Source organism: Procambarus clarkii, chromosome 20 (genome assembly GCF_040958095.1).
Source record: "Procambarus clarkii isolate CNS0578487 chromosome 20, FALCON_Pclarkii_2.0, whole genome shotgun sequence".
NCBI classification, from domain to species: Eukaryota; Metazoa; Arthropoda; class Malacostraca; order Decapoda; family Cambaridae; genus Procambarus; species Procambarus clarkii.
In genome coordinates, this window is record NC_091169.1 from 24,207,437 (window position 1) to 24,225,966 (window position 18,530).

At 38.0% G+C, this 18,530-nt stretch overlaps 1 protein-coding gene and 1 long non-coding RNA gene across 2 annotated transcripts in view; one reads left to right on the plus strand and one right to left on the minus strand.

Annotated features, from left to right (window-relative positions):
* The window catches only part of LOC138366618 (uncharacterized), a 120,928-nt gene that overhangs the window by 10,777 nt on the left and 91,621 nt on the right, over positions 1–18,530 (plus strand). The window contains exon 2 of the long non-coding RNA XR_011229192.1: positions 4,266–4,318. This is a non-coding gene — a long non-coding RNA (uncharacterized lncRNA). The remainder of the gene's footprint in view (positions 1–4,265; positions 4,319–18,530) is intronic.
* LOC138366617 (glucose dehydrogenase [FAD, quinone]-like) lies at positions 3,710–18,184 on the minus strand. The gene is made up of 13 exons (XM_069327739.1): positions 18,017–18,184; positions 17,468–17,676; positions 16,349–16,535; positions 15,275–15,406; positions 14,866–14,987; positions 14,410–14,463; positions 12,254–12,367; positions 9,514–9,673; positions 8,562–8,722; positions 7,502–7,679; positions 5,976–6,049; positions 5,547–5,698; positions 3,710–4,666 (listed from the first exon to the last, which is right to left on the minus strand). The coding sequence occupies exons 1-13, from the start codon at positions 18,177–18,179 to the stop codon at positions 4,531–4,533; spliced, it is 1,842 nt and encodes a 613-aa protein (XP_069183840.1). The 5' UTR covers positions 18,180–18,184; the 3' UTR covers positions 3,710–4,530.

The following is an 18,530-nucleotide window of genomic DNA, read 5'->3' on the forward strand; positions in this document are numbered from 1 at the left end:
TGTGTTCCATTCAGTGATTCACTGTATGAAGTTTAGATCACAGAGTTAATCACATTAGATATATATATATATATATATATATATATATATATATATATATATATATATATATATGTATGTATATATATATATATATATATGTATATATATATATATATATATATATATATATATATATATATATATATATATATATATATATATATATATATATATATATATATGTCGTACCTAGTAGCCAGAACGCACTTCTGAGCCTACTATGCAAGGCCCGATTTGCCTAATAAGCCAAGTTTTCCTGAATTAATATATTTTCTCTAATTTTTTTCTTATGAAATGATAAAGCTACCCATTTCATTATGTATGAGGTCAATTTTTTTTATTGGAGTTAAAATTAATGTAGATATATGACCGAACCTAACCAACCCTACCTAACCTAACCTAACCTATCTTTATAGGTTAGGTTAGGTTTGGTAGCCGAAAAAGTTAGGTTAGGTTAGGTTAGGTAGGTTAGGTAGTCGAAAAACAATTATTTCATGAAAACTTGGCTTATTAGGCAAATCGGGCCTTGCAATGTAGGCTGAGAAGTGTGTTCTGGCTACTAGGTACGACATATATATATATATATATATATATATATATATATATATATATATATATATATATATATTATATATATATATATATATATATATATATATATATATATATATATATGTCGTACCTAGTAGCCAGAACACACTTCTCAGCCTACATTGCAAGGCCCGATTTGCCTAATAAGCCAAGTTTTCATGAAATAATTGTTTTTCGACTACCTAACCTACCTAACCTAACCTAACCTAACCTAACTTTTTCGGCTACCTAACCGAACCTAACCTATAGAGATAGGTTAGGTTAGGTTAGGTAGGGTTGGTTAGGTTCGGTCATATATCTACGTTAATTTTAATTCCAATAACAAAAAATTGACCTCATACATAATGAAATGGGTAGCTTTATCATTTCATAAGAAAAAAATTAGAGAAAATATATTAATTCAGGAAAACTTGGCTTATTAGGCAAATCGGGCCTTGCATAGTAGGCTCAGAAGTGCGTTCTGGCTACTAGGTACGACATATATATATATATATATATATATATATATATATATATATATATATACATATATATATATATATATATACATACATACATATATATATATATATATATATATATATATATATATATATATATATATATATATATATATATATATATATATAAAATATGCAGAAAAATCCACAGTGAAATGGAAAAGAATGAAAGAAAGAAAACATATAGCTTCAATTTATCTGAACCACTGCATTCCATTGTATATATTTAAAAAATGAGCCATATTTAATTTTGAAAATACAATTGAGATAGGGCTCCTCCCTTGCTACAATTTTATTTTATAAAATAAAGTATATAGTTAGATTAAAAGTTACTGAGTTCAGGACCAGACTTATAAGGACTTTAGTGAACAGTGAGTCAGCATAGTCTTAACATTTTAGCATTATGTAGGTCAAGAAGACAGAGGGGGTGTTGAAGGTAGGGGTGGGGGGGTGGGGGGCATGTCTGCCTTGCCCTAGTCTGCTCTATTTGATGGTAGCTACCCCCCCCCCTCCACACACACCCTCTCTCTTCTAAATTTTTCCTCTCTTTCTCTCTTTTCTCAATTCTTCCTCTCTCTTTCTCTCTTTTCTCAATTCTTCCTCTCTCTCTCTTTCTCTCTTTTCAATTCTCTCCCTATCTCTCTCGTTTTTATTATGTATTTATATGTTCCTTTGCCCAGTTCCCAGATTTAATGAAATAGTTAGCCATGTACTCCAAACTCGCCAGGGTTATGTACACTGAAAAGTGTGAAGATACTACATGAAGAAGTGTGATGGTATTAGTGATACTACAGTGATTCTAACACCCTGAAGTGAAAATGATTACAGTGGTGAAGACCGTCTTGTGAAGGTTGCATTGATGCTGACAATGTGAAGATGGTTAAAGTGGTGAAAATAGCGTACAGTGAAGATGGTTACAGTGATGAAGATAGTATGTAGTGAAAATAGTTTCAGCGATGAAGGTCGTGTGAAAGTATTTTGTATCCCGATGTAGCCATTTGTCATCAAATAGCCACTATTCTGTGACAATGTTGCAAATTGTTACAATTGTTTGCTGAAGGGGAGGGTTGGTGCAGAATTGGCCCCAATCTGTTTTTCTTCACCTTAGAAAGTTTATAAATTATTGGTCATGGAGTGCGGAAAATGGTTATATAAAGGTTAGAGATCATATGCAATAATAATACTCATCTATATATTTTCCAGATTTAACCTATGCTCCAGAAAGACTTAGTGTTATCTTGTTGGCAAACATAAAATATAATATCAAAACGTTTTACCTGTTTATAAAAATTGTTTCGCTTTTTGTTAAAAAGAAATAATAACAGTATACCTAGCAGCATTTAATATATACATATATTTTTATAATTTGCCTTCGATAATTTGGAGACTAGGCTTCACAAAGGTTCTCCAATATACAAATATTCTTCTGTTTCGAGAATAGTATTTTTAACTCTGTGCACTATAGTACAAGGATTGACGTATTAAGCAATTAGATCGTAGAATTTGGTATTATTCACTTCATAAGAGTTAAGCTAAAAAATAAACTTAAATATTCCTAGGCCTAATATAGCACACACATATGTACTATATTAGGCCTCGGATATTTTTTTTTCTACCATAGACGTGGCCACACATTTACAATGCTAACTAGCATATTTACAATTTCTTCTGTCCTCCATGGACAGGGTGAAAGATTTGTGAAACATACAGTTCAGGGATTTATTGAACAACCACAGAAGGTGATCGTAGTGCTTTTAAAATATTAAGCTAAGCTACAGACGTAAATACATAGATATCGTGTTAGGTTTGGTTAGTTTAGTTTGTCTTTGTAACATAGAAAATCTTTTCCGGTTTGTCCAAATTCAACAGTACTGATTTCTACTTTCTCATTGCGTTGTACGTCGGTATAAGTACTAAGGTCCTCATCGTTACTATAAGTACTACCAAAATAGGAGGATAGGCTGCAATATATTAATTCCCTAATGGAACAATAATGTGAAGCTGTCGTTTAAAATTTTTACTGTTTTTTTTCATTTAGAAAGAATATTTGTCCAGTTAGCAGTAAATATTGACATATGTTATAAGGGTGGCTTATATTATGCAGTCTGATTTTAGTTATGCCCGTTTAACCTCTCTGATAGCTGTTGTAATCAGATGTGATTGTTTATTACTAAATTGAGTCAGATGTGCTATGTTCAGTGTAACGGTATGAGATCAGGTGTGAATAATATTATTAATATTAATGAGAAAATCCATAGGAACAGTGATGAGGGTTCGAATCTATGCGGTGGGTGTTCCCTCGCACACGCGTGGGTTTGTGTGATTGGAACAGGATTGTGAAAATCCTGTTCCGGCTTCAGTAGAAGCCTCAGGAAATCCTGGTGGGTTCAGTAGAACTCCAGGTTACAATCCTTATACCATGTCGTGGTCTAGTCACTAGAGCGTGTGCGTGGGAACATCCACCGCCTGGGTTCGAACCCTCATCACGGCTCGTATGGATTTTCTCACTGATGCAGTCACGTTAGTGTGATTAAACTGTGTATTAATATTAATACAGTATTATTAAATAATAAAAATATAAATAAACGTTTATTTTAGGCTGATGTTAATAAGAGTACCTGTATACATGGTTTAAATAAGTCAAGTTACAAAATACAGGATAATACTGGCACATTAATACTGTTAAAAATTGTTGTTTATGGACCATTCCAACTTCACACAAACGCGCACACACACACTACCAAGAGAGGAGTATTTAACACGTTACATTTGAAAATACATGTGACTTAAAAGGCGAAGAAATTGGGGCACGTGTAGCATATCTGCCACTTCCTATATATTAGAGGGAGTAGACAGGCCTGTCTACTCCCATTGTGGGATGCTGCTGCGCTCCGTTGGGAGGCAAACTTGAATTAATAATGTTACATGCTAACTCATCTGATAGGCCTAATAATCGATTGCCTTTATAGTATATAATTTGTACATATGGTCTCCCGCTCCTTTACTCCTGAGTGGTCGTTTCTACGGCTGGTGTTGGGAAAGACTCGCACTTAGGGGGCAGGTCTTTGGACCTCGAGTATAGTCTGCCGATGAACAATTATCTGTGATTGATTACATAATTTACTCACACAGGTTGGCGTGACTGAAGGCCCTGGGTGCTGTGCAGATGTTCCTGAGTTCCTTAGGTAAGGCGAGTTGTTGTTATGTGTAGCGAGGCAAAACCAGGCTGACTGGTGTAGCATTTATTGACGAGATCTGGTGAACTTGGTTCTTTGACTTCTTTCGTCAGCTGGGTAGATATTACATTTTCCTGTACTTCTTGATGAGAATTAGTCTACCTAATATTGACATGATGCCTGGTAGAGTTTTCCATTGTTACTCTTGTGTTGAGCGCTGCCTAGCCGCTCCAGTCTTGCTTGATCATGTCACTGGCCTTCTCAGCAATCATGATGGTGGGAGCGTTGGTGTTGCCGTTGGTGACGAAGGGCATGATGGCGGCGCCCACCACCCGCAGCCCAAACACGCCGCGAACCCTGCCCAGTCAGACGTAAACACATATAATAATGAAGTTTTTACACTTGATTCAAAATGCTAAACCAGATAAGTTCCACCATAAATAACTTTAGCATCTGACCAAACTATATTACTATTAGTAAATAATGTTAGAATTACCGTATATACAACTACAGAAGGCCTTTTGGCCCATGCCAGGTAGCTCATGTTTATATCCACCAAAACTCATTTAATCTGTGGAATAATAAGGCAGGCATTCGTAATCCATGTCATTTGAGAACTAAGCTGCATGTGAAGAGGGAAGGGAAGATGTTATTGTGACTATATACAGTGTGCACTAGAGACTAATATGAAGTGTAATGTTGGATATGCGGGCCACTGGTAAGTAGTTGTGGAATTGTATTATTAAATCACAGCATTTTAAAGTAATGTCCTAGGCATACTGTTTAAATAGTTACACACACTAAAATTCAGGAATATACTTAAAATATATAACTTTTTACTTCAAACATACTAGTTTTATGTAGGAATTCCATTCAAAGTCGGTTTGTATGTCTTGTATTGCAAATAATTTGGTGACATTGGCTTCTATCATAAGAGATAGCACTATTAAGGTGTTACCTCTGCATTCTTTTCTTACCCCTCGGTATTTCTCATAGATTTTAGCCTCATTTGCACTACACATACCCTTTCATTACGCTCTAAGTTTCAGTCAACATATCTGTCCATTTTCACTACCTCTTCCAGTTTGACCCATTCGTGTTCTCAGGCTTCATGCATGTCTCAGTGTTTTTATTCCCTCTTATTTACTTGTGTACAAGAAGGTAGATTTGGTGATTAATTGGTACATTCGCGCAAAGCCACTAGCACGCATAGCATTTCGGGCAGAATTGGACATACCTGAGTCTATGATCCACCACACTATAAGGGTCTGAGGCTGGGGCCATCTTGCAGCCTCCAGCAAGATGGTAGAAGGTTGTAGACATATGACGAACATAACAAACCCAGTAGGCGTCTGAGCCGTATATCTCCCCAGTGCATCCAGGGAGAGGCTATGAAGGAACGGAGATAGTTAGCTTACTCCAGATTAACTTATCTTACTAATTCACATATTTTCATATTATATATATGGACACAAGTATTATAAATGCTAATACCAATACAAATTTATAGAATCTGTCTTCAATGCTATTCCTTCTGAGATTTTGGACAAGTATTTGAATTTTGTGAAGAACTGTACCGTCAAGAAAATTCTTAATTGAATAAATACCGAGTCCAAATTTCAGGCATGAAATTTGTACCGAAACAGCATAGAAGACATCGTTTTACCTTATCATAGAACTCTGCTCCAAAGTTGTTGACGAAGGCAGAGGTGTTGCCAAGCGCCAAGGCAAACTTTACCCCTTTTGGGAAGTAACAAACTCTTGTAAGTGAAATGCTCTTATAAGATATTTGTTCTTATGGTAATCCATATTTCAATAAAACATTGTCATGTATTGCAGTAACAAATGTATTTTATCTCTAGCTATTAATAAATATTGGTGACTATAGAAAATGACCTTGGAAGTTTAACAAGCTATAAACCAAAAATAGTATTTATAAATAATAAAAGCTACGTGGTAATGGATAGGTCTAGGAAAGGTTAGGTTTAGTTGTTGCTAAATTTATCCGGCTCTTTTCAAAATCAATAGTACAAAACGTGAACTTTTTGGGGAGTATATTAGTTTGTACATTTAACCCAGTCAGTATACTATAATTTTTGGAGTATATGTTGGATAATTATTCATTTTTTTATTATTTGCATATATGCAAAAGAGGTACAGTGAGTTGTGAGTGTATATATGTTGGTAATTAAATGGTACATTCTTGCAAAGCCACTAACTAACAAGTATAGCATTTCGGGCAGGTCTTAAAATTAAAAGAATTTGCAAGGAATTTTACATTACAAAGTGAAACAGACGATCTTATAACAAAAATGTATGTAGTGACAGGTATATAATGACAGAATTTGGATTCACATAATTACTATATTAATATAAAGTGGTGATAATAAGAAATGATATTGATTTATTTGTATTTCTAGCTAGTAAATTACTGGGTGAGTTGGTAGCTCCAGATGGTATTACTATTGTAACGAAATTAGGTATTTCGTTGTTTTACTTTTGAATACAGTATTGGTTTATTTTTTCATTAGAGTTCCATATATTGGGTCGTGTTTACATAGGCTTAGTTTGACTGGGAATATGAGATTTTTATTATATAATGTTCAAGGATCCTATTACATCCATCTAGGAAGAGTTTCATAAGATTAGAATAGAGGAATAATTATTTGTAAACGTAAATAACACCAGAAAATGTGTGGATTGAGTGTATCAGTTCAACATATTCAGCGAATTGAACAAATGGACTTGTGTGTTTTCTGAAGACAGAGTTTAATTATAGTTCTTGGATACAGATATTCATGGAGATGGAAACAACAGCTGGAGCTGCAGAATCTGTGGCGAGAGTGACAGACACTGCCTTGACCTGCCCAGTAAACTTGCCCCTAGGGGCAAAATTTAAATTTAATGAAAGTAGTGTTTCAATAAATCCAGAAGTATAGGTTCAAGAAGGTTAGAAACTTTTTGCAATTGATTGTATGTAAGAAATAGAATAGGTCCTAAAATGCCGTCTTGTGGCACTTTAGTAGTTAATGGGAGACTGAGAAAAGTTATGTCATTGATGACTATGCCTTGGTGTCTGTTGTTAAGATATGATGAAGTATAGCTCAGAGTAAGGCCTCGAAATATATTGAATAGTCAACTACCGTATTGTAATATTGGTACTATTTTAGTGAAAGAAATCAGTTTACTCACCTTCGACTAGGGTCCTAACATCATCTGGATGGGAAAGCAGCCGAGGGTCAATATCTGGGTGTTCATAAACGTCTGCGGACCTGAGAGTGATGGTGCCTCGACTCTTGGGCAGCACAATCATTGGTCTGATGCAGAACCCGTCTCGTCCGTATATCTCCCCCAAGTACTCGTGATACATCTGTCAGGACACAGTGTACTACTCTGGAAACTTCTTTCGTTGCATCTAAAATAAAGCTAATCAGTCACAAAAATCTACATGTTTTCTACCAGAGGAAACTGGACCACAGTCAAACAAACCTTTGAGAAGCGTGTGTGGTACTAAGATAATAGAAGCGTATGTGGTGTTAAGAGGATAGAATGGTGTAATAGAAGGATGTGAATTGCAAACGTGAGTGACTTGTAAGACTGAAGTGTGTGCCGACATGGCTTGGTCTTACTGAACGAATGGATGGTAATTGTGGTGAAGGGAGTGTATTCTAATGAATTTTAGGGTGGGGGAAGGCCAAGAAGAAAGGGGGCCATGATGAGTGTGTGAGGAAGCAGAGAGTAAACAGGGCGCGAGAAGTGATTAGGGACAAGGCAAGGTCAAAGTCATTTGCTTTGAGGAAATATCTATGTGTATGGCAGGTATTGACTGTAAGGAATGGTAATTATGAAGAAAAAGCGCTTAGCCAGCATGAGAGAGATTTGAGGACAATGAACAGTGCTCAGTCACTTGGGACATCGGGCATAGAGCGCAGTCCTTGCAGACCTTAGAGCGCTTTACACATTTGTCGCATGGAGTGGTAAAGTGTCGTTATAAAGTGTTCTCTGGGTCGTGGTTTTCTGTTATGGTATTTAGTATGGAATATTTAGTATGTGAATGGATCTGACTTTTCTCTTATCCTCTGCTCTTTTCCTATCTTCTATGTACAAATACCCTCTCCATGAAAGTTGGAAGCGGAGTATTAATGATAAATTGCATTATGTATTTACAGAACAGGATATGAATATAGGCACTGGGTTGTAACAAATAAGCCTACACGATACAGTATTAGACTTGAGGAAAAAATTGACTAACCTTCGTATCAAATCCCCACAAGGCAGGATTCAGAGTGCCTTTGTCATAGGCAATAGTTGCACCAATGAAAAGCAGTTGAACGTCTGGCCATAATGGATCACCCTCCGGCGACACCTTAACCCAAGCATTTTGGAAATTTAAAGGTGGTGCAGCCACGGGTCCTAGTGAATAGAAAAATATAAGCAGTCAAAACGATCGCTTATATCATGACATGAGCGTGATTTAGTGGCACAGTGGTGAACATGCCGAACATGGTCACATGGAGAGACATGATACACCGGCCACTTGGTCACCTTATAGAGATGCCTCCCCCATTAACTATCATATATATATTAACATATATCATATCATATATTAACATCATCTCGGATACTTTCTTTCCATGCTCCTGTATTTTATCTCTATTTCGAACTCAATTTAACCCTCCGTGATACAATAGGTTGAATAGACTGTTGAGGTTGACTGAGTGGCTAATCTTTCAAGGTAAATTAATCATACTAATCTAAACAATTCAGTTCCTTACGGTTGTTGGTAATCTGTAGTGTATCGGTTGAATTTCACACTCCATCAATACTCCTATTTATTACAGCATATTGCAGTTAAATCATATTTACCACATTTCTCATTATCACTTCTTTTCAGTCTCGTGTCTCATAAACCCGGTACATAAATTACGTTCGCTAAACCAACCACTGCTGCAACAAAGTAGAGCAATAGTTGCATCTAATCACCTATACTGAATCATAACATCTCTCTGGGCCATGGTACTCCTTCATGCACTCTTGGGCCCCCTTTCCCTCCTTCCCTAGCCTCATAAACACTCAGAATTATTGAATTCACAATTGTATCGTAAACATCTTTAGAAACCGTCGTGTTTTTTGAATGAGGTTAAAGTCCTCACTTTAAGAATCAGACATAACATTAAAGAAGAATGCATAATATAGACACTAACCTTCTCTAGTGGTCTTGTACTGCACGAAAGAAACGGGGTTGAATGTCTCAATTAAGCCCAATGCAGAGGTGCCCTTCACCCCCAGCCAGCTGAGCCCTAAAACTTCCACGTGATCGTGAACATTCTGGCCAACACCTGGTACGTCTGCCACCACCTTCAGCTGTAAACATTACAAACATTAGAGACAAGCTGGTTGTTGTGTTATCTGGTTAAGAACACTGCTGTTAAGCTGATGATCTTCTCAGGATTGATGAGGTTAGTTTGGCAGTCACAACCTTATCACTGTAGAATACAGTTTTCGTTATTACAAAAATAGGGTTTACAACTTAAAACCTTTTGTAATTACTTTTTTTTTGTTAACAAGTATTATTCTGTTCATGAGGGCTTACTAAACAGTGACTACGAGGAAGTGAGGCCCGCATACTAACTAGCCTTGTTCCTCGTACATTTTATTGGAACTTTCTTGACATTCTAGTTTTTGTCGAGTCTGGCTTGGAAGTTGTGGATGAAGGTGGTCTGTTTGCTTAGGTGTTAAGTGTCTTGTTCCTGTTTGACAGGACAGGAAGCCTTTGGCTTATCGAAATCCCTCATACACTTCCATGTATTTTTGTAAATATATTATTATTGCGTTTCTTCGGTTCATTTGCATTTCCCGTTTCCTGCACCCATGTCCTCTCTTCCTACTTTCTCCCAATTCAAGGAGGTTATTCCAGTTCATTTTGCCTATTTCAATCGGTATATTGTATGTATTATGATTTTGATTGTTGCCGCCGGAGGCGGTTAGTTTATTGTGCACCCCATACTCATCCGTGCTTGTATGTAGTAATCATTTACCCTGTATTGATTTAGAATTGTAAGATTGATGTCTTGTTGCAGACCTCTACACTGTTGCATAATGGTCCGCATCCTCGGCTCACAACCAGGACCCGGGTTTAATCCCCGATTAGGACGAGTTTTTTCTCCTAATGTCGCTGTTCACCTAGCAGTAAATAAGTACCCAGGAGTTAGGCACCTGTTGTGGGTTGCATCCTGGGGAAGACTATTTGTTGGCTTGGGGGTGAGGGGACGTCGATAAACGTAACGGGCTTCCTATCCTAAGCAGAAGTGGGAAGAACATCAGATAAAATAAGAATTCCCGTTGTCGACAACACACATTACGGGCTATTCATGCCCGTGCCGCCTCTTGTGTGTGGCTTAATCTCTATCAATCGATCACAACACACACCTCGTACTCTCACCATATATACAACACAACATTTGATTTCTTATTTTCGTCAGATTACGTTGGTTTACAGCGTGGCGATGACGTAGAGGAAGCCTTACTTTTCTCATGTCCTAGACCCTACTCCAGCTACTGTCTTCTCCAGAATGCAATCCTTGGTAGCCTAACTCTCGGGCACCTGTTTTTATTGCTAGGTGAGCAGAGGCATCAGGTGAAAAGAAATGTGCCCAACCGTTTCTGTCTAGTCTTGTGATTAAACCCTTCTTCCTTCGGTTGTGACGCAAGGACGTAGACTACAGTTCTATAGGAACCGTAAAGAATATTATCTTTATTATAGTTAGCCAATTATACATTCTCCTTTTAACATATTTTCTTAGAAATAGAAAACGTTAATATGAAGATTAACTATGACATTGCTGTCATAATAATAATTATTACATAGTACCCAATGCTTAACATTACCTTACAGTGCTTAATTTAGAGGCTGTACTTGTGGTCGGTCTCGAGCCCATTGTTGATGTGACGATGTGCATTGAATTTTGTACCCTGCTCATCAAAACTGTAACTTGCTTAGCTAAATGAATTTTTAGGGTCCCTGAGCCCATTATGTGCTTCTCTAACTCTTTCCTCTACCACCCACAGGATGGGTATGGGATGCATAATAAATGAACTAAACTAACATAGTACCCGTGACAAATGTCGTAGTCAATCTTCATACTGTCGTTTTCTATTTCTAAGCAAATATATTAAGAATAAGAATGTGTAGTGGTTGACAGGATTGTGCCTATTAATGCTTTCACTTAGAATCATCGTGTTGAAAAGATGTTTACAACGTCAAAGCCCATGGTAAGGATTAATTTACAATTCCATAAACTCGATTTAGACCGCAAAAGCAAAATCAATAGGCTGTCAAAATTATGTTTAAGCTTATTCATTTATAGTTTGAGGTCTTCACAAGACGCCTAATTGCATTCAGCATTTCTGGCAAGTCTTATAGCTAAGAGCAAGTAGAGTTTGATAACAATTTTAATTGATTGTGATTGTATTGTAATTCTGATGTTTTTTGTATTATTTTACACAGTAAAACAATCATTTGTCAAATAGGCTATTCAAAACAATTCTTTGTTGCCGAACTTAGCATTAGGATATAAACATTGGGACAAGAATAATAATGATAGAGTAAAATTAATATAGTAATTGTTAATATTCTTTAATGTTTAAATTGGGAACATTAAAATAAATAAAAATAAAAATTATTAAAGGAATCTGCATAAGATTATAGACCTTCTATTTATATGCACCTGAAATCGCACACATACAGAAAATAAGTCACAATAACATAGCTGAAAAAAATAACTTAGCTTAGAAATAAAATAACTTTGAAAAGCGACGTCGTTTCAGTCCGTCCTGGACCCGTATTGGGTCACATCTCAAAGATTCTCCGGCAACCATTACACTTGTAACAATAGTTTCACTCCTTAGTCAAGACTTCATAGGACAATTAACAGAGACACTTACTTTATGCTGGTAGAGGTGTTCCTTGGGTCCAACTCCGGACAACATGAGTAACTTGGGTGATTCAACTGGGCCGGCAGACAGTATGACTTCCCTCCTCGCTCCCACCGTCAGCAGCTGCAGAGCGTAGCCTACCGTTTTAGCTTCAGATATTATTTGGAAAAACACTGATAATATGAGAGATTTTCTACATGATGTGGATTTTAGAAATATATATAATCTTGAATGTTCCTGAAGCCAACATAAGTCATAAATATGTGTGTATCCATCGCCTAAGTAAGACAGAAATTAGTAACACTTAGTGACCCAGCCAGAGAGAAGCTTAAGGCCTGCGCAGGAATATTTGAAGAAAATAACGAGGGCGGGTTATCGGAGTCACAACAACAGTCTGCTAGTTACCACATAGTACTGTATCCTTTTCAGAAACCGTGGGTCAAATATACTGTTTTTAATGAGGTATATGAATACGTATAATGGGAGGTATATGATATCAGTTCTTAAAACAATAGTTTAATTACATATTAATAATATAAATAGTTATACTGTATATTGTATGAGCCTGTATAAAGGCAGTAATGGGCGGTGCCTTGCCATAGCGAAAGGGGCTTGAGTGCTTCAATGATTTCGTGGGGGAAGCTTAGGGTGGCTTATAAAGCTTCCTGTCTGGCCTAAAGTGACAAAGTAGTAAGGCTGAAACCTGGGCCTTGTGACAGTCTCATCCGTGTTTTTGCCGTGCATAGAGACCCTAATTCTCAGTCTACCTACACCTGGAAGCTAAATTTGCCCAAGAAACTGCGGCTCATAAAACATGCTTTATTAGGGGTAGAGATTAATCGGGAGATTCAGTACTGCTCGGCTGGATCAATCGGCTGACCTAGCTGGACTAGTTCGGACATTGGAGAGCCGTCACATCTTTTGGTCCCGGGTGTGCCATTCGATTGTTTATTGGCACACTAACGAAGATTTTGTTTTGTATGATGTTAGAACTATTGGTCTATAATTGTCTGCCTCTGCTGTATTACCTCTTTTGTAGAGTGGCGTTATCCGTTGTTTTAATCATGTTAGGGATAACACCCATATCTAGGCTCCATCTCCAAATAACATTATGGCCTGTGATAGTGGTTCTTTGCAATTCTAAACTGCAATTTGTATAATTTTCTCTCTTTCTTAGAGGTATTGGTCATATTAGAGGTCAAGAGGGAGGCTTCAGCATAGTTCAAACGCTATTGAGCATGTTTTCTCGAAGCATTAATTTATGTTTGGATTTTCTAGCTGTTCCTCTCAGCTTCATTCTGTAAGATCTTGATTTATTAGTTCCCAGTTAATTCGTTTACTATTAAAACTGAATTTGCTGAATTCTTCTCCTCTTGGATATGTGACCGACTTCACAGGTCTATTGCCCATGCTTCTTGGAACTTCGATTAGATTGTGATCTGAGTTACAGGTTTATGTAATCATTAAGTTCCTCGCCAATTCATCATTGTGTAAATAAGGTATAGGGTGTTTTTTTGTCATTTGTGTGTTCATTTAAACTGCTTCCAGGGATTCCCTCAAATTTAACTGTATTTGACACATTTTAGGTTGAAGTTCCCAAGCAAGATGAGGTTAGGGGCTAGGTTTGTGAGGTTTCTAATAAGTATATATTTTATTTTTCCTGATTTGGTCTTTAAACTGCTCAGAGTTTGCCTCTGGTGATTTATATACAAGGCCAATAACCACATTTAGGATTTCTATTTTGATTATCAGCACTTTTACCATATCATTTGTAGCATTTATCACCTCAGTCGAGATGAGTGTCTCTGGCTGACCCCACCCTGTAGTCTGTACTTCCTGTCGCATCCGAAACGATTGTACTCCGGTATCCAAATCTCACAATCATTGTAATTCTTTGTATGAGTCTTCTTTAGGGCTGCAGACACTGCATTTACCTCATTTAAAAGGCCGATTCTGTATTGTGGCTCGCAGGGGCGCCTATTTTTTTTGTACCACAGACGTGGGCACTCCTTTACAATGCTAACCAGCATATATACATTTTCTTCCGTCCTCCATGGACAGAGTTAAACTGACAGACCACCTTGTGGATTCTGGTGAGATGTATTGACAGTCACTCCTGACTCTTAAGATATCTAAGAGTACGAAGATAACTTAAAGTTACTCACCTTTCCTTTGTGTTCAAACCTAACTCCAACAGTTCTCCTGTTCCGGAAGAGAATCTGAAAATGATGAGTTTTGTAATTAATATTTAGAAGTAATGATTTCCTGCAATGTGATGAGCGTGTTGCCAGACTAGAGTCAACAAACTGTAAGTGTAGCTACCAGTGTTGTGAGTGCTCGTTGTGTATAAACCGGAATATGAATGATGAAATTCGTTTTTTATAATACATTTTGATTTTTACAAAGGGTAGTATCTAAGTATATATTATTGTGGGGGGGGGGCCGCATTGCCCGGGTCTCTGTATGTCTATTCTCTCTCCTAAAATATTACAAATAACACAATGTTATTCATTTTGTTATTAAAAAAATATAATATTTTGCTAGATATAGCCGGCACAACACAGGAAATAATCATGTTATAGTTATAATTCGTTCTGCTACAAACAGAAACATGTACTGACCTTGTGAACTGTGGTACTGTGGAGAATGTGAAGATTAGGTCTGGAGGCTGCTGGTCTTAAGTACTCCCTGGCAGTGGACGACCTCACCCCGTCTTTGATGGTGAAAGCTGTCACGGAAAATCCTGGAGAAAGGAACTATGGTCGATTATAATAAAGATAGTTTAAATTCTGCTTATTATTCGGAATGATGCACAGCAGCAAAGGTTTTTAGTAAAGTTAATAGACAGTGTCGCCTGATTCATAGGTATAGCCGTCAATAGGCTGCTCAGTAGGTCAGTACAAATAAGGATAAATACTGTATTTACAAATCGTATATTAACCGAGAAATTTATCGCTTCAATATATATTCTATATAAGCGGAAACTAATGTATTTTTCACTCGTTACCATAAATAAATGGACCAACATACCTAGATTTTCTGGGCCATTGTAGTCTATAATAGAGTAGCCGAGCTCCTGACCGCCCTGTAGAAAAGCTCTCGTTAGAGGCGTGACTTGTGTCGGGGTGACGCCTATGGGTCCACCACGGCCATGGAAGGCTTCTGTAACAACGACTTGGGGTTAATTATATGAAGCATTATGTCAGAAATGTCTTTTTCTTAAAATGTTGTTTTCTTTCACAGTAAATCAATTTCATCAGTGGTAGACAACTAGCACATGTTACAGTCTATCAGGAAATGTAAACAAATTGTTCCAAGGGCTCGTTTATTATACATGGGAGCGGTGTCAGTCTCTTCGATAGAACACGTTGATTACTAATTCTAACGTCTCGTGTCTTGCATTATTGTCAGATTGGGAAAGTTTAAAACAAAATACTGGTTCACTTATAGAAAGAAAGTCCAGGAATTTGTCTCAGTGGCCCTGGTCAAATTAAAAATAATCGTGTCAATACAGTATTTGCTATTATAAAACTGAGGCAAAGTTAATGATACATATAACAAATAACTGCATTTATGGACAGTTATTAAAAAACTTGTTTATAAAATAGCTTGCTTGTAGCACTGGTAAACTTGAAACTTAAAAACACGTCAGCAGTGTATCTTGTGATCATATGGCCAATTTAGGAGCTCAAGGAGTATGTACCCCATGAGGTATATCCCACATCTCGGTGTACATATGCTGAAAGTTTACATTAGTCTTGTGTTCAGGACTAAAGTATACTTCCTGGTTGGTCATGAAGCTATTGTGGTGGCCATATGAACTCTTCCTTGGTTAATAGGGCTTAAACCCAACACTTTATTAATCCCAGAGAGCAAAATGTGTATGTATGAGAAAATCAGTAGGTGACATTCGAGCCTATGCTCTGGGTGTAAATGCAAACTCATGCAAACGCCTTAGAATATTACATGGTCTAAGGTGTTTGCTTGGGAGTACCCAGCACATAGGTTGGAATATTCCTCAAGGCCCCGTACTGATTTTCTCATTGATACATCACGTTAATGTGATTTCTTTATGTATGTATGTGTATATATATATAATCTCACCGGTATCGCCGACCTCCCCGCGGTAGTCCTCAGCCTTGATGAAGTAAGGGAGGACGCTGAGGTAGTCCCAGCCTGGGTTACCCAACGCCGCCCACCGGTCGAAGTCTCGCCTGTTGCCTCTCACGTACATCATCGCATTTACAGTGGACCCGCCCCCTAATACACGCCCCTGCGGCTGCCTCGCCGCCTGTGGTGTGAATGTCGGTATATATCCCAGCGGGCAAGACATGCGAATAATTAACAGAGGATCAAAGTTATCGAGAGTATCAATGGTATTAACAGGATCATTAGTATCAACAATACTCAACGCTATCAACAGTCTCAGTGTTATCAACAGAGGATCAATGATATCAACGTCGATTCACCCTTATATAAACGTCCTTTGTCCAGCTATGCCCAGGTAGATAATTACTAACTTAAGTATACGCAACAAGATATGAACAAGATATGCTTGCAGGGTTGAGCTCCTAATTAATCAGTGCATGCTTTTATATATTTTCAACTTTTTAATGGCAACGACATGGGACCCCCAACTTGTTGGATACTTTCTAATTACCAAAAACTTCCGATAGCCTCCTAGCATTACGTAAGTAATGAAGAAATATGACATTTACTCACTATAATGTTGGTGTTGAATATTGAACATGAAAACACATTTTTACTCTGAAATTATATCATTTTATAACGGAATTAGATGAAATTAAGTGGCAGGTGATGCCAAAGGAAGTCGACGATCCAAGCGAGATTGTTGTGTAGCAACTTAACCAAGATATATTGTTGCCTGGAGAGTATGTGCTGGCATATCAGCCTCCTGTACCTAACCTAACCAAACCTAATATAACCTCCAGGCAACAATATAAATTGGATAAGTCGCTCCACAACATTGTACGCTTGGATCGTCGACTTCTTTTGGCATCACCTGCCATTTAGTTTCGTCAAATTTCGTTATAAAATTATATTATTTCAGAGTAAAAATATGTTTTCATGGTCTACATTCAGCACCAACATTATGGTGAGTAAATATGTTATATTTCTTCATTACTTACCCAAAACCTACTAGCATTACGTAATTATTAGGTCCGTCAAGTTGTCCACAGAGAAAGGTTCATCGTGACTTACCTGATTGGCGAAGTTGAGAGAGGCATACTTCTGAGGGACGGTTTTGTATCCCCAGTCCTCGCTGTACCCGGGGACGAAGGAGATGGGGAGGAAGGCCGGGACGTTGGTCTCCAGCGGCGGGGGACCTCCAGCCTCCAGCAGCAGCACCCGCCACCCCGGCACCTCCGACAGCCTCGCCGCCACCACACACCCCGCTGTCCCTCCACCCACTGTGTGGAGGATAATGAGTTAGCCCTGCCACCCACTGTGTGGAGGATAATGAGTTAGTCCCGCCACCCACTGTGTAGTGGATGCTTGGTTAGTCCACCCACTGTGAGGAGGATGCTTGATTAGCCCCTCCACCCACTGTGTATAAGATATCAAGTTAATTATCTACCCTCTGCATGAACATATTGGATTAGCCACTCCATACATTATATCGCATTGAACAGCGCTCAGATGCAAATATAGTTAAGATCATACACACTCCACCGTGCATTAGGCTTCCAACTGATAGTATTTATAATTAACCACATAATTGATTACTCTTATATAAAGCAATATTCTTACCTATGATAAAATCGTATTGTGAATTGAGAGGACCATTTATCTCATAAAGTTGATGGTCTGCTTCGGGAAATACGGTGAGCAGCAGAAGGCGCAGCGCAGGCAGGAAGGCCGCCGCCGTCGCTCCCAGGAGGGTGTCTCGTAGTATGTTTATGTCAAGCCCCATAGTAGACACCTGTAGCAGAGAAATATGTGTTTATACGGCTGTGTTCATCAACACGTGCTCACGGGGAATGGAGGCTCGCCCTGCACGGTGGCAGGCGGAGGCTCTATCACTGCCCACAAGAGGAAGGACACACGTGGCGAGTAAACTGCCGCCCATTGTTACTTTTAACCTTCCCATTTCTTCGGTAATATAGGTGTCACGGTTCCTCGGACACCTCATCAATGTCACCGTTGTATGTCACAGCCCCTCGGCTGCCTAATCAGTATCACTGTAGTGTGTCAGTTCCTCAGTCGCCCCACCAATGTCACAGTTCGTCTGCCACCTCATCAATGTCACCATGGTTGGGGTAAC

Coding starts and splice junctions, on each gene's coding strand:
- LOC138366617 (XM_069327739.1), bottom strand. CDS start 18,179: ATGGGGCTTGACATAAACATACTACGAGACACCCTCCTGGGAGCGACG. Junction 14,988..15,274: donor CAATGGCCCAGAAAATCTAG/GTATGTTGGTCC, acceptor TCCTTTCTCCAG/GATTTTCCGTGACAGCTTTC. Junction 14,464..14,865: donor ACAGTACCACAGTTCACAAG/GTCAGTACATGT, acceptor CATCATTTTCAG/ATTCTCTTCCGGAACAGGAG.